Genomic DNA, 16,414 nt, shown 5'->3' on the forward strand with positions numbered 1-16,414 from the left:
TTTTTTCTCTCCTTTCCTCTTCTCTCCACTCCTTTCCTCCCCTCTCCTCCCCTCCCCTTCCCTTCCCTTCCCTCCCCTCCCGGACCGTCCCCTCCCCTCCCCTTTCCTCCTCTCCTTTTCTCTTCTCTCTCTTCTCTTTTCCTCTCTTCTCCTTTCCTCTCATCTTCTCTTCCTCTCCTTTCCTCTCATCTTCTCTTCCTCTCCTCTCTCCTCTGCTCTTCTCTCCTCTCCTCCTCCTCTTCCTCCTCCTCCTCCTCCTCCTCCTCCTCCTCCTCCTCCTCCTCCTCCTCCTCCTCCTTCTTCTTCTTCTTCTTCTTCTTCTTCTTCTTCTTCTCTCTCTCTCTCTCTCTCTCTCTCTCTCTCTCTCTCTCTCTCTCTCTCCATAGATCTGTGGTGACAGAGATTATAGGCCTGTAAATAAAGTGGTCCCAGCAGAGATCCTTTCACGCGGAGTTGAAAAAGATCTTGCCACCTAACGGATGGGAGTGATGAAAAGTTGGCCCAAGAAATTATTTTTGGGGGAGTAGTAAAGACTGTTACCAAGGAAGTGACTGCGGGGTGGAGCTACATTCTGCTGCTGCTCCTTGTAGACTAGATGCAAATTCTGGAGACTCTCGGGCAAATGGAGAGCCAACTCTGGGCGCTTTGATTATTACCGGGCAGGGAGCAAGCGAGACTCTCCACCCACAAAGTATAGTCTTTAAGCTCACTGTTGTTTTGGGCTTAGATCCCGAGGTTTCAGAAGAGAATATCCTATGGCGTGGGAGTGGTTGGAGTGAGGAATCACGCTAGGCCTGAACTTTGGGGTTCTGGCCAAGGGGGGGGGGAAGAAGGGGCGAGCTGGGCACTGTCCATGGTGCTGGGCAGGGCACGGGCCTTCGAAGAGCTTCTTTTAGCTGTCTCTAAACTGAGGCGAGGTGTAAAAGGTGAAAAGGGACACCAACTCACAAGACTAGAAAATATCTCTCCTAGCAAATGTGGAAAATACAAACATAGCAGCGAAATAAAAATATTCTCCGCGGGTCCTTCCTACGTTTATTTCTGGGTCATTACAGTGTAGACAGCAGTGTTAACTGGTCATGTTTTCCTCCTTAAAGTGTAGCACATTTCAAATTTCATAATCAGCAATTACTGATGTGCAAAATAAAGAGGAGAGAAAAAAAGAAAAAGTATTACTGGAGACTGTAAATATACTCAAGGCTAGAGTAATTACCTATTTCCAGAGTGCTAGGGATATAAGCAGAGGGTGACCTAACCCTGCTAGATCACCTAAATATACTTCTTTGAATTCTACATTTGTGAAATACTATAGTTGTCAACAAAATAAAAGGAGGGATTTACCTGTTGGATAAGAATTAATTCTGTTATAAAGCAATGCTTTTAATTGCATTATTAAAAAGCAAAACAATCTTTTTTATAAAAAGACTTGTAATCAGAAAGCAAATTCAGACAGAAATAATTTTAATAATCACCTAAAGAACTGCAAATAGAAATATAAGCTCTGTAAGCAGAAATATAAGCTGTTCAGAAAGGCACCATGTTTTTGAAAAGCATTGTACATACATGATATAACAAATACATCATGCACTATGCTTAGCCAAGCAAGAATTGCGAGAAACAGGAAAAGAATTGACTTTGATTGTTTTAATCATGAAAACCTTATGTAGCCTTAGCACCTTGAATCCATGTGAGGATGAAGAAGGGAGAGGACGTGAGTCCAAACAGCTGACACAATGATCGGCAGCCACTGACAGCATTTCATTTGATATTTGATATCAAGCACTAGATCAATATTTGTGAGATCAATGCAATTTTAATGGTTTTCTTTCAAAACTGCATGAAAGCCAAATTGTGTTACTCTGTGCTACTGTTATCTTTAGAGCTGGTTGTTCCAGAGGATATTAAGTAATTTACTGAAGCAAAGCAAAAGAGCTGAGGGCGGGGCACATTCTGGGTATCCTTGTGTCCAGGATGTACATTTATGTAAAAAAACCAAAACACTTATTTAAGTATGACTTTAAAAAAAGATTAAAAGCCTTTGAAAACCAATCAGGAGGGTTGGGAGGATGTGCTGGACCAGACAGCAAGCTTTCTTTCACACTGTAAGAATTAGGTGGTATTTGAAGAAACGCAAATGCTCCTGATAGAAAGGGTGACTGTGGTCTTCCCTTCTGTAGGGAAGAAGATACACTTCTCCATTCTTGGCAGAGCAGAGCCGAGGCCGCCATCTGATACTTGGGCAGTGCTCCCACAAAGGTAAAAGAAAAAAACAGGTAGGTATAAGCATTGTCTATTGTTTTTCTTGGAATAGTTTTCCCCTTAAAATTGAGATGCTGCTGCTGGTGGTGACCTGACTCAGAAGAACACAGTTCTCTAACTTTAGTTCTATTTGGGTAAAATTCTCAACTTGAATTTATTGGTTTTTACAGATCACTTTTGAGGAGTTTCTACCTAAAGGAATCCAAGGCCTTCATTCTGGACGGGAACTCCTGGGGTCATGAGCATCAGAGGTCATGCAGCTAGAGGAGCACCATCTCAGTGGGACTCACACACGGTGACAAGAGGACTGGGGGTGCTCCTGACAAGCAGAGGTTTGGCTTCTCAGATGAGAAAACCAAGAAATAGCTTTCATTCATAATTCAACTTTCATTTAAAACTGGGGGGTGTTGCTTTTCACTGAAGTAACAGGAACACATTAGGGACTTTCTGACACCCAGCTTTAAAGACCTATCAATCTTTAGACAGAGAATAAAATACTTTGAAACTATGGCATTCTGACCCCCAAGTGCTTCCCTTTTCTTGACTCTAACATGTTGTCTGAAGTAACTTTAATGAAGTTCACACTCCAGTGCTTTTATAAAAGTGCAGCTCCTACCTTGTACTCTTTAAGAAACTAGGTAGAGACAGAATTTTCAAGAATTTCAATAATTCCATAAAAAAAACCACCACACTTTGCATGCGTCTCTATGCTCTTTTGTATTCAAAACTGGCAGAGTGCCTACAAACTAAAGACATTAGCAGGTTAAATCAACTTCCTTTAATAAAATAAAGCCAACCTCACACACAAGTATTTATTATATACCAGCAAAGATTTACAGATGCAAATAAGCTTTAGGAACTTTAAATATTTATTGCAAAGCCTTGAAGATTTTGAACATGAAAACTCTATATCATAAAAAGATTTACAAACTTTGATGGAGAGCAGCACATATAGAGCACTACTATGTTACAGGCACTGAATAGACAAACACATTTTCCATATGTTGTCTGGAGACTGCTTTGAAATGTACAGCAGTGGACATAAGTATTCAGAAAAAAGCTATGTATATGTGGGGCATATCTATGTGTTTATGTACACATTCTGTTTCTATTTGGTCATAAAAAAACTCTGAGGTATTTTAAGGAAGGAAATAAACTTTATATTCAATGGTAATTAATATGGACTTCATTTTGGCAAACCAAGATTTGACCAGTCTTTCCCCTCATACTATGAAGAATTTTAAGGTTTAGTGAAGGAAAATACTGTTCTTCTCAAGTCACTTTGAAGCAATATTAGTGCGCCTACAATCAGATCTACATTTTAATCTCTAGTTTTGCCTTCAAACAGAATTCAGTTACAAAGAACTTGGAAAGATTGTGAATCTATTCAGGAGAGGAAAACTCTTTTAATTTTCTGAGGAGTAAAAACTCCCCCAAGAAACTTCATATAGCTTCTTAGATTTTGCTTCACATACGTGATAAAACATTGATTGTTGCAGTCTGGTGACCCATGAAATTTGGGGGTTAGTTTTCTCTTCAGACCAGAGCATATAATTATGCAAATAAAGAGCTGTCACTGATCTAGTGAAATACTCACAGACACATGCACTCTGAAATTGGACAGAAAAGTGAAAATGGTTTGTAGTGCGAGGGCGCCTCAGCTTGCTTTCCTGCCAACTTTCTATCTGAGTTCATTATTCAAACAGTAAACTTTAAAGAGACATCGTTCTTGGGGTGTTGGGTGTTTTCATTTCAGATTCTTGGTTTTAGTCACAGAGTAAGTTAGTTCAGCATCACTCTACCTATGACACCTTCTCACATCACCCGATGTAACAGGCACAGAAGGAAGAGCTGAATGACCTGGAGACACATGACACGCTGGACCTCCATCCATGTCTTCATATAAACATGTTTCATAATAAAAGGGTTTCCACAAACTTCAGGCGAAGGGTCAGGAAAAGTTGATCATCATGGATTAAAGTTTTCCACCCACAGGGAAAATACTGGCAACCCTGTAATGCCCAGTTACAGGCTTGATCTAAATAGCAAATCTTTAGCTTTTGTGCTTTATTTCCATCATTATTCCTTAAAAACCCTTGTGCTAAGAATGAATACCATCTCTGCATTCTATCAGCTACATTCGTCTTGAGATCTCCCAGTCCCAAAGTTACTCTCCCAGGCCTAGTTTTAGATGTTATAGAGGCTCCCACTGAGGAGATCCAAGAAGTCCCATGTCAAACCACTGACTGCGAAAGACATCACTTTATGAGAGCGGTGGTGTGAAACTTTAAAAACATTGATCCAAATGAATCAATTACATCAACATCCATCCTTTCTAAGTGTGAGGTTTAAAACTACCATTGTCCCTTAAAATATGCAGATTTCAAGATGAATGCTGGAAGGCTTTGATAACTAACTTCTCTTAATGCACTCTATGCTGCCCCCCCCCCCAACACACACACATTCCAGTTGGTGTCCATTCTTTATGTGAGTACAGTGGTGGCAGTCGCACTGGCCTGAATCTAAAACCATCTCACAAAGCTAATGCTTTAGGCGGGGTAGCTTTAAGCTCTGTGAAGTGTTGATTAAAAACCCCTTTCCCAGACCCAAACTTATCTTTTTTTTTTCTTTTTGGAGATTAATAGAATATTAGATAAAAGGAAGGTGAACAATTCAAGAGATTTCTCCTCAGTCATTCTATACAGGGAGGGAAGGAAAGTATTACATTTTTAAATGTCTTGTATGCCTTAGAGTCTTTTATTTTATAATATTATGCCAGAGAGCATATAAGTAGTTACCACAATTATCCCACTTTTTGCACCCATATTTCAAATACATAAATGCCTCATGTTTTTTTTAAACCTTTCCCCATAAGACATGAGAAAGATTTTCAAGAAATTACTGAAAATTTACACTGTGAAAGTTACTTAATAACAGTCTTTCTTAAATGAATTCAGAGTACAGCTTCCAACAAGAACCTATCAGTTAGCCAATCTAAACAATGATTACAACATGTCAGATTCACATGTTTGGATTGGAACTCTAGGCAATACAGAGAAACATGAAAAAAATCTCATTTATTAGCAGTGCTCATTTAGCTAACACACTCTGTCACCCAAACCTCTCAAAGGAGTGAAGGGTCAGGCAGCAGGAGCAGCGGCTCGAGTGCAGGCAAGGCAGTTGTGGGCTGAGCTCCCTTTATGGAGGCCTTCTAGCAGAAGCTGGGGGGCAACGCACCAGCCTCCCTTTGGAGATTATATTAACTGTACAGTACTGTTTATTTTTATAAAACATTTGATGACAAGTTTTCTAAGTTCCTTGCTAAGAAGATATTTATACATTGAGAATATGTGATAAAAATGTTACCTTCAAGATATAGTGAGCCAAATAGTGACTCAACTGAAGTTAGGATATTGCCTGACAGCAGTGGTAGCAGTGATACTAAGTAGCTATAAGGCTTACACTGCTGACAGACCAGCCCAATCACTCCTGCTAGCTTTCAGCTTTAACAGCCTCTGTGGAGTTGGTGAAAAAGAACTGAGGAGGAAGCTTGCTTTGTCAGAAAAATTTTATTTTAAAATGGTAAACAAGATTACAGGAGGCTCTGAGCTTTATTATTTTTGACATATAAACAAACAAAATGCATTTCAGGAAGCACAGGCAGTAATGTGAGAAAAGAACAATTATTACAAGTAGATGGTCTAGCAAACACCCAGGGTGACTGTGTTAGGAACCCTAGAGGGCTCCAAAGCCACAGCCTGGCACGATGCTTTAGTCATGCTACCATGACTTTCCAGTTTATGTCTTTCTCCATCTATTTACTTTAAGAAGTAATATATATATATGATCACACCTTCCTTTTCTACCACTGTGTGCCTAAAATCTTTTTAAGAAAATAAAAATAGGGAGAATACCAGAGGAAGAATATTAGCCCTGGCCTCTGTGCAGGCAGGGTACTGCCATGTGCTTGTTGTCATCCCAAGAACACAGCGGTGAATTAACATCATTACACAGATACCAACAGCAACCCAATCAACAGGTCAAGAAATCCTACATTGAAAGGAACCATTTGTCTCAGCAGCTGGTGGTCTGGGGTGCTCTGCTTGCCTCCCTCTGGGGGGCTATAGCGCAAATCCACAAGTAGCAACAGACATTTACAAAATGTAACTTTGTAATAGCTGCTAAAGACAGATGACAAGGTTACAATTCAGTGACTGTAAAGTACTCATCCGAAGGACACAGAGACTTTCTCTAAACAAGATTTAAGAGCTACAGAGAGGAACCTGGAGGGAAGGAACAGGAGACCTTTATTTGGTTCTTAAGCTGAGCACGTTTACTTTGCTTTAATTTAGCTGCAGAGGTTTAGCAACTTTAGCCCTCCATAGGTTCCCCCCCCCCCCCTTGATGTTAAAAACTTAGTTTCTTGTGAACATTTTCACATACTGAAAACATCAGACAATTCATAACATTTGTTAAGATATAACCAATATAATCAATTTTTCAAGCCCAGTCACTGGAAAGATGTTATTATTTTCAGAGTTCACCAATCCTTCTGAAAACAGAAGTGCAGAGGGTCACTGTGACGGTGCAATGGGCTTGACATTGTTGGAGTCATATTTTAAACTGCCCAGAAGCTGGATAAAACACCATTTTAATCTTTCCTAAGGTGCTTCTGCCCAAGTGATAGCAGAGGCTGCCCAGCCCTGGCCACTACAGATTTTACTGTCACCACAGAAAATCTGAATGCATGAGCATGCAAAGAGTGTGAGATGCTGCTAGTTTGAAACTTGCTAAAATCAGCTCACGAGGTGAGAAGCTTCCTCAGGAAGTGGTTGAGCTCAGGTTCTCTTCCCTGGCGCAACTCACACTCATTTGGATTATACTGTCTCATGGCCTCCAACAAGGCATGAGTTCAAATTACTTGTTGAATTCATTTTAAAAAGGATGAATGTATTAAATCATAATCTCATCCACTGGATATAATCTTCACTAATTAAAAATTTCAAGTAATTCACGTTTAATGCTTTAATTCGAAAGCCAGTAAAATGTGAACTAATTTTACCTTCTGTACGTCAGTGTTGACCTAACTGTTGGAATTACAGGGCAGTACCCGGTCACAGGAAGAGAACAGTAAACGTTTTGGACCCAAAAGAGAACGTCATTCACACGATGCATCTCTTTTCCCACTGTAGTTGAGAACTGAAGCCTTCTAACCCCACTTGGCCCTTCAGAAGGAAGGGGGTTTGCAGGTTCATTTTCTTGATGATAGTAAAAAATTCTGCATCTGAAAGGGTACACTACAAGAAAGGTCCAAGTACAGTTTATAAGGATCAACTACTACCACCACTGCTCTGCACTGGAGCACATAAAAAACACACCTCAACTGTATCATCTAAATCACAATGTCACTCATCATGTTATATATTTTAATAGTAAGGTAAGTTCTTATAAGTAACTTGGAAATTCACTGAAAATGGGGACTTAAACCTACATCTAAAAGATCTGTTTATGTTTTCGTTTGGACATTCTCTCCTGAAATCAGTGACATAAAGACTGGAGTTCAACTGGGCAAAAATGAGGATTCGGATTTGGCACTTTATGCAAAATTTTTCTTTGGGTTTTGAAAGGTAAATAAGTCATTATAGGGAGAGAACAACTGTACTCCCCAAACTACACATGCAGTTAAATTCATGTTTTGAATTTAAAGTTGGCATTTTTAGGGCTCGGGTGTGTAGCTTTGTATAAAAGACAGGGGCTCATAAAATGACCCGAGGGAAAAAACCTAGTCAAAATCAAGTTTGAGGTTTTGAATAAAAGCTTGCTGTGTTTAAAGGGGAATAAAAAATGGGCACGGTTGAGGCTGGGCAGCGGCGGCCGCGCTGTAGCGGGCGGTAGGACCGCGCAGACGCCGCTCGGCCAGCTGCGCCCGCGGATCAGCCCGGCAATTAGGAGCGCGGGGCCGTGGCGCACCGGGCGCTGTGAGCTTCGGTCGCCCTGGCCCCGCAGAGCGAGGCCCGGCTTAGCCGCAGGCGACGCGGCCGCCGAAGCCGTATTGCTTTGACAGTTGCACTCATCTAGAAATAATGCAAAACGCTATTTAGACGGACTCGTCACGACCCTGCGCTGGAGAAAGAAAGCAATCTAATGGGGGCCGGGAGGCTGCGGGCGGCGGGCGGCTGCGCGCTCACAGCTCCTCGTGCTTGATCCGGTGCGATCGCCGCGTCAGGGCCGGCTTCTGCGAGCTGCTCTTGGCCTCCGAGGCTTCCGCGAAGAACTTGAAGATGGACGGGAAGCTCTTCCATGAAGTGAGCTCGTGACGGTCGGTGCCTGCGGAAACACACACCGGGTTACGAGGGGTCGCACGGGTGTGTGGCCCGAGGCCAGGAGCCCGCCCTCCAGGCGACTGCACCGCCGCAGCGAGCTCGCCTCCCGCTCACCGGCCCAGGTCCCGCCTGTCCCTGGGGTCCTTGGTCGCGCCGCCTAGCGCACCCCACCCCGCCCTGCCTCGCCCGGCTAGAACTTGCCCGCCAGGCCCCGAGTTTCGGCCGGAGCTCCGGGGGCCCCCGAGGCCCTCAGAGCCAATCCAGAAGCTCGGCGGGAAGGGCCACTCCCTCTCCCGCCCAGAAACCACCCACTTCTCCAGGTCTGGGATTGGTTTCCCCATCGTGCGGGATTCCACCACACCCACCCCGGAGCGCCTCGCTGTCTTGGCTTCCCAGGCAGAATGGGGGGAATAATTCTTTTTCTGGCCTGTCCCAGTCTCTGATGTTGGACACGACTGCCTCAATGAGGTCACTGGGATCAAATCACTGGAGATATTTAATGAAAGGATAGATTCAAAGGTAGACCAGGGGCCTTGAAAGTATCCGAGGCGGGCCACAGGCTTTACAGATTTTAGAACAGATCTAGAGAGCCAGACAAAAAGTGTTTCAAAGCAGAGACACTGAAAGAGGATCCAGGCCTCCTGTTCAGTCGGGGAATTCAGAGAAACGTTAGATTTTCAATTTACCAGGTTATTTTACTACAGTTTCTCTCTGTGGTTTGCGTTGAATATTATACACTATATTCTTCAAACCATATGGAATCTTTAGTTTGAAAAAGGAAGCAGGTAGCATGTAGGCATGGGAATACGCAAAGACATAATATGGGTCTAGGAAAAAAGTATTTGTGATAGCATATATTATTTAACCAATAACTTCATAATCAATTTTTAAGTTAAGATAAAAATAATTACAAATACTCCCTCATAGAAATTATGAAACAGTTGAAATCTCATCTGCAATCACTCAATTATGCATTTGCTGCTTGGAAGCCCCTGGATTCAGGGCCTCTGATACTTTAACATTGTTAATGATAATTCTTTAGTCTGTAATAGTAGGTCATCGCTATGGTTACTCTACAATGCTGCAACACTTTGCCTCCCCTTCAGCTATTCGCTGAGACCTGGTAACCACATTTGTTGCTTAGCAACAGCTTTGTGACAGTATCACAATCTGGGAGATATAACAATAAAGATGCTATGGCTGCTCTCGGTTGGCCAGAGAGCAGAAGGCTACAAGTTTGTGCTGTGGAAGCTGTCCCTATTGGAGAAGTCCCCTCCCCCCCACTGTCCCCCCCTTGCCCTTCACAATGACGTCTTTGCCCCTCTCCTCTGGCCTTGTGAACCTCTTCTTGGAACTAAGATCCAATATTGCAGTCATCCTCTGGGACACATCCTCCTGCAGCACTGTGTCTACACTGAAAAATGAGGCCATTTCTCTATTTGCTTACACATTTCTGGCAAAATTCAATTTATTCAGTGGAAGGAATTGGTGAGTAGAGGTTTTACTGGTAAGTCCTAAAGGGCCTGAATGAATTCTGATAATTCTTAACAGAATTCTTAGGGAAAAAAAAGTCAGACTTTACCAGTATGTGTGTAAAATTACAAATTCTTTAAAACACATGAAACATGTTGATACCATTATTGTATTTTGTTTTACTAAGTCAGCCAAATGATGCCCATCACAGATTCCTTTAAATTTGGAGGGAATTATATTTTTAAAACACAGGTGTACAGTTCTAGACATCTTCAAACATGCCTATTTCAAATAAATGTCATGCATATTTCTAGAAGAAGGCCCTGTCTCTGGGAAGGCTTATGAAGAGTTTGTCTTTTTCTGTAGGGTCTTCAGCTCAGTACCAAGTATTAAACTGCACTCCTGATGACGGAGTAGTTCATCTGTTTTTGTTCTTTATGAATGACCATCCTCAGATGCATTGTACATAGCAACAGCTATCCCCACGCCCCGAGAGTCCTGCAAGTGTTGGCTGCCTCTTTCCTTCCCGCACCCTAACCTGCTCACCTTGCCATTCGCCCAGGAGATCAGCTACGCCTGCCTGCCAGTGGTGACCAGGTGAGGATCAATGTGGAAGGGCCTCAGGGAGCTCCTCTCACAGTTCCTCCTACTCCCTGAAAGCCAATTCAGTCTATGATTCTGGAGAGAGACTCCAGAGAGAGACTCCGGAGAGTCAATGGTCTCAGGCAATTTGACCTCCCCCCTTTCCCTAGTGACAATCTTCCTGAAGGATGAACAAATGTCCTTGATGATAAGATCACTACAAAATTCTTTCTGGTTTCCATTTATGACAACTCTCTGCTTGAGCAGTCCTGCTCTGAAAAGACCATTGTACAAAGGAGAATTGAGTGTGTGCAGTTCTGAACATCTACTCTTGCAAATAAAGACGAAATAATTAGGTTGACTGCTTTTATAAGAAGAGGGATCATCAGTAAGTAAGGCAGTTTACCAGCTGAATTACCTATGTTAGGTAATCGAGTTAGGGTCGGAACACAGGATTCTTTTTAAAGTAAGAGCTGGTAAATGCGTATTTTATATCTCAATACAAATCTCTCGTGTGAGCTGGTGAGATGGCTCAGCAATTAAAAGTACTTGCTGCTAAGCCCATCAATCCCCAGACTTGTATGGTACAAGGAGGGAGATGATCCCAGGAAGGTGACTCATGTGTGTGCCATTGCACTTAAGACACTGATTTATACTACAAAGTTTTATTATAAAATATAACATCTTAGATGAAGAGTTACAATGATTGCTGAAATAGGGTGAATCTGTCTTTCTCAGTTCCATGCATGCAGGCGCGCGTGCACACACACACACACACACACACACACACACACACACACTCATACATGCATGCATACATTCAAGCAGTACTAGATGTCTTGGCAGCCTCTATACACACATACATGCAACAATAATAAAGAATAGGTCACTAATTTGAGGATGAGGGGGTAACATGGAAGGAGCTGAAGTGGGAAGAGAGATGGGTGGAAATGTTGTGAATAAAGCACTCATATATGAAATTTTGGAAGTATATGTATGAAATAAAAAAACTTTTTTAATTTAAAAAAATTCTTAAGTTTTGGAAGTGGCATTGCGCATGTGTTCATGTCTGTTCAAGATTGTGTGTATGTGAGGGAGTGCATGTGTTCATGTGTGTGTAAGGTTGTGTGTGTGTGACAGAGTGCATGTGTTCATGTGTGTGTAAGATTGTGCATGTGTGAGGAAGTGCATGTGTTCATGTCTGTATAAGATTGTGTGTGTGTGTGAGGGAGTGCATGTGTTCATGTGTGTGTAAGATTGTGTGTGTGTGACAGAGTGCATGTGTTCATGTGTGTGTAAGGTTATGTGTGTAAGGTTGTGTGTGTGTGAGGAAGTGCATGTGTTCATGTGTGTGTAAGACTGTATGTGTGTGAGGGAGTGCATGTGTTCATGTGTGTGTAAGACTGTGTGCGTGTGACGGAGTGCATGTGTCCATGTGTGTAAGATTGTGTGTAAGGGAGTGCATGTGAAGGCCAGAGAGGGGCCGTGGGTGTTATTACTCAGGTACTGTCTTTGTTCTGTTTTGGTTTTTGTTTCTGAGAACAGGTCTTTCATTGGCCTTGGGATAAGCTGGCCAGTTCTGCGGCTCTGCCTGTCTCTCGGGCCCCTTCAGAGCTGGGAACACAAGCACACACCATCGTGTCTGACTTTCTTTTATGTGGGTTCTGGGGATTAAACTCAGGCTCTTGCAGTTGAAAGGAAGCATGTTATCAATGGCGTCATCCTCCTGTCACTGAAAGTGAATTTTTCATATTCATAAGTAGCATATGTAAGATACATAACTACTACATGCCACTCTTGGTTTGCATACATTTCAAGTTTGGATATCATTTTTAAAAATTCAGCGGGGTTAGAGAAATGGGTTAGCTGTTAAGAACACTGTTGCTCTCTTGTAGAGGACCCAGGTTCATTTCCCAGAACCCAACCAACTGTAATTCGAGCTGTAGTGTATACAACACCCTATTCTGGCTTTTGTGGGCCCTGCAGTGCAGACATAAATTCAGGCAAAACACCCATACACGTAAATAAAATGAAAACAAATCTTAAACGATTTCAGGGACAAAGTTCCATTGAATATTTTGACAAATTAATATGAAGACCTGCACAAAACAGTGCTCAAAGAACGGCCACTTAAAATACTTATTTTAAAATGACGTGTAAGCCTTTTGTGCGGGTTTGTGAGCTGAGTCCATGCTTATGAGCCAATCAAACAAACAAACAAACACACAAACAACTCCTCAGGTTGCTCTCCTTAGGGCAGAAAGGAACTAAGACCCCACCCTATATTCCCGTTCACGTGATCCTAATGCTTAGTTTCCCCCTCTGTAGAAGGGTATGTTCAGGGGCAAAAATCTTGGCCAAGAATATTTTGGCAGATATATACTGTTTTCAAGTTGCAACCCATTTTTTTCTAGTATTTGTTTTAAAAAGTCAAAAATAAGGGGCTGGAGAAATAGCTCCACCTTTTCAGGAGACCTGAGTTCAATTCCAGAATCCTCCCCAGGAACTTCAACTCCAGGGATCTCATGCCTTGCACCATCATGGGCAACTGAACTCACAGACAAATACATAATTAAAAGGAACAAAAACAAATCTTTAAAAAGTTAATGGTAAAATGATCTCTTGGTTTGTATTTTGGTGCTGGGACTGAGCCCAGGGCCTTTGATCATCGAGTGCTTCACCCCCAGCCCAGTAAGTGAAGTGTCTCAGTGCGAGTGAGTACGCACCTGCACCATCTAATGCTATAACAGGGAAAAGTCTCAGACAAATAAAACAAGTGATCCGCACACGCACACACACACACACACACACACACACACACAACTTTTGCCAGATATTATAAGGCTTATTGGTAAATTATAAGTAATAAATAGAGAGTAGAGACTGACGAACATTATAATTGTGAAGAAACATTTACCAAAGAGGATTATTCAAAAGAATTTCTTGGTTTGATTTACTGTTTTAATTATTACTAGTCACTTTATCTTACATGGCCTAAGACCAAAAGCATTCCATGTATAATTTACATGTTAGGTTCTGGTTAGAATAGGGGATATCACTGTTCACAAAGTCACCTCTAAATATGATAGTTTTCTTATATCTTCATTTCATGGAGATCTGTCTCACCATGTCCTCCTGTTTTATCTTCTTTGCAGAAGAATATATACATACACATACATATATATGTAGAGGTATATGTGTATATATATTAAACCAAAAGATAAAAACATTGTAAATTCCTATGACAAAGGGGAAAAATAGGAGACACATTAGCATTAACAGGGTAACATGTCTATGATATTTTTAAAATGATTTTTTTGATTTTAAAAATTGATCTTTAACAAGAAAAAGAAGTATGCACAATTAGGAGGCAATGAAGACCTTGTCAATACAGGTATGGCAATAATAAGAGGTAAGGGAATTGTTGAAGGAATCTCATATATAAAACCGAGAGTATGCAATAGGTATTAGTGAGCCCCTGTGGGATTAACTAATGAATTTAAGAGCTCACCAACAGTTAGTTTTAGAATGTTATGAAAAATCAGAGAAAAGCAGAGCACTGAGAAATCCTGTGCCTCCCCAAAATAAAACAAAGCCACAGAGTCTGAAAATGAATGCCAGGGTTTCTAAAAAATACAACTTATATTTGGACAGAGAAGGGTTGCCAGGGAAGCTCTGTGAGTGCACAGTGCAAGTGTGTTGGGCTGTTGGTCTCCTGCACTGTGTATCCAGATGCTGACGTCTGTGCCCAGACCTCTGGTTATAGGTCCAGACCATGGCATGGTCAAGCATCTCGGGCATCAATGTTACGTAAAACTTGTTTTCCATCATCTCTGATTGACAGAAAAGAACAGGGCGGAACTTCCAATCCCAGTTAGGCGGTCCCAGAAAGACCAGAGGAAGAGGACAGGAAGAGAAGACAGTATGAAGAGACCATGGGGAGAGACCGGAGGGATCCGGCACCCGACTCTGAGGAGAGGCAGCTAGCCATGTGGCACACAGAATAGAAGAAGGGTTATGTAAGTCATGAGCTAGTCAGGGGTCAAGCCCGAGCTTATGGTTTAGGCATTTATTCATAAATAATTAAGTCCCAGAGTCATTATTTGGGAACTGGGGCACTGGTAGAAAGACAGCCATGCTTACACAAGTGTGGGACAGCCACACAGAGAGGCAGAAGGCAGAGTAAAATATCTGTTGGGACTCTGTAATAGCAATGCTGACGGAAGCTAAGTCAACACATTGCTAACATGGTTGTAAGTCCATTGGCATCATGCTGAGACCCTAGAAGTAAAAGGTCAGGTTTGACCCGAGGAGGAGATAGGCTAGGCTATGGACAGAAACACAATATGGAAACCCAGGTATCTGCAGCTTCTGGGGAGCCTGTCCCTTTGTTTATCAACACGCTGCCAACTATCTCTTAGCTCTAGTAGGACAGAAGGCAACTAGAGACACTAGGTAGTTTAAGACCCATGGAGACAACTCTGGGAAGTAAACTTATTCTTGAGGCAAAGTAGAGCCTTTAGTAGCTATCGGTCTCTTACTGAACCTGGGGCAGACCTTCCTAATCAGCCCCCACAAAATCAATAAAAACAGATGTATTTTCATTATTTTGATTATCTACTGAACCTAGACAGCAGGAAAAAAGATGGTTTCTTTTTCTTTTTTCTTTTTCAATTTTGAGACAGAGTCTTACTGTGCAGCCCTGACTGTCCTAGAACTCACTATTAGATTAGGGCGACCTTGAACTCATGGACAGCTACCCACATCTGCCTTCCAAGTGCAGGGACTAAAGTGTGCACCACAATGCCTGAACTGGACTGCCATCTTTGGTTTTAATGATTGTTTCATTATATGTTACCTAAGACTCGACCGCTAAGGATATATCAGTTCCCTTTAGGAGTGGGCAAAGGGGGCTGGAGAGATGACTCAGCAATTAAGAGCATCAACTGTTTTTCCAGAGAACCCAGGTTCAGTTCCTAGCACCCACACGGCAGCTCACAACCACTTGTATCTCCAGTTCCAAAGGACTCAATGCCCTCTTCTGGCCTCTGTTGGTACTGTACACACGTGGTGCATAAATATACACATAGGCAAAACTATGTACATAAAATGATCTTTCTTTTCTTTTCTTTTCTTTTCTTTTCTTTTCTTTCTTTCTTTCTTTCTTTCTTTCTTTCTTTCTTTCTTTCTTTCTTTCTTTCTTTCTTTCTTTCTTTCTTTCTTTCTTTCTCTCTCTCTCTCTCTTTCTTTCTTTCTTTCTTTCTTTCTTTCTTTTCCTTCCTTCCTTCCTTCCTTCCTTCCTTCCTTCCTTCCTTCCTTCCTTCCTTCCTTCCTTCCTTTCTTTCTTTTTTTTGGATTTGGTTTTTTCGAGACAGGGTTTCTCTGTGTAGCCCTGGCTGTCTTGGAGCTCACTCTGTAGACCAGGCTGGCCTCGAACTCGTAAATCCACCTGCCTCTGCCTCCCAGAGTGCTGGGATTACAGGCGTGCGTCACCACTGCCCGGCTGATTTTTATTTCTTAAAAGGGATGGGCAAAACCTTTCATTTTTTGTTGACACCTTTTTCCTGATATTTTAAGTATTATTTAAAAATAAATTTTATCGAATATTTTTAATGCTTACAGTATGATAAGATACACACAGGGTAAAACACCTTGAACAGCTAAAAACATTTTCTTCACAAAATTGACTAATTCAACATTTTTTTTCTTTCTAACTATCTGCTCATACCTGCAGGCTCGCTATGCAGCTATGCAGGCTCGCTATGCAGCTATGCAGG

At 41.9% G+C, this 16,414-nt stretch overlaps 1 protein-coding gene across 3 annotated transcripts in view; it reads right to left on the reverse strand.

The window, feature by feature from the left end:
• Positions 1-5,813: 5,813 nt before the first annotated feature.
• Positions 5,814-16,414, reverse strand: part of Fam172a (family with sequence similarity 172 member A) — a 482,169-nt gene continuing 471,568 nt past the window's right edge. For all 3 annotated transcript variants that reach the window (XM_052160054.1, XM_052160053.1, XM_052160052.1), the window contains one exon: positions 5,814-8,586. In XM_052160054.1, coding sequence (XP_052016014.1) covers positions 8,444-8,586 — 143 coding nt within the window. In that variant the 3' untranslated portion in view covers positions 5,814-8,443. The remainder of the gene's footprint in view (positions 8,587-16,414) is intronic.

Source organism: Apodemus sylvaticus, chromosome 16 (genome assembly GCF_947179515.1).
Source record: "Apodemus sylvaticus chromosome 16, mApoSyl1.1, whole genome shotgun sequence".
Taxonomy (NCBI): domain Eukaryota; kingdom Metazoa; phylum Chordata; class Mammalia; order Rodentia; family Muridae; genus Apodemus; species Apodemus sylvaticus.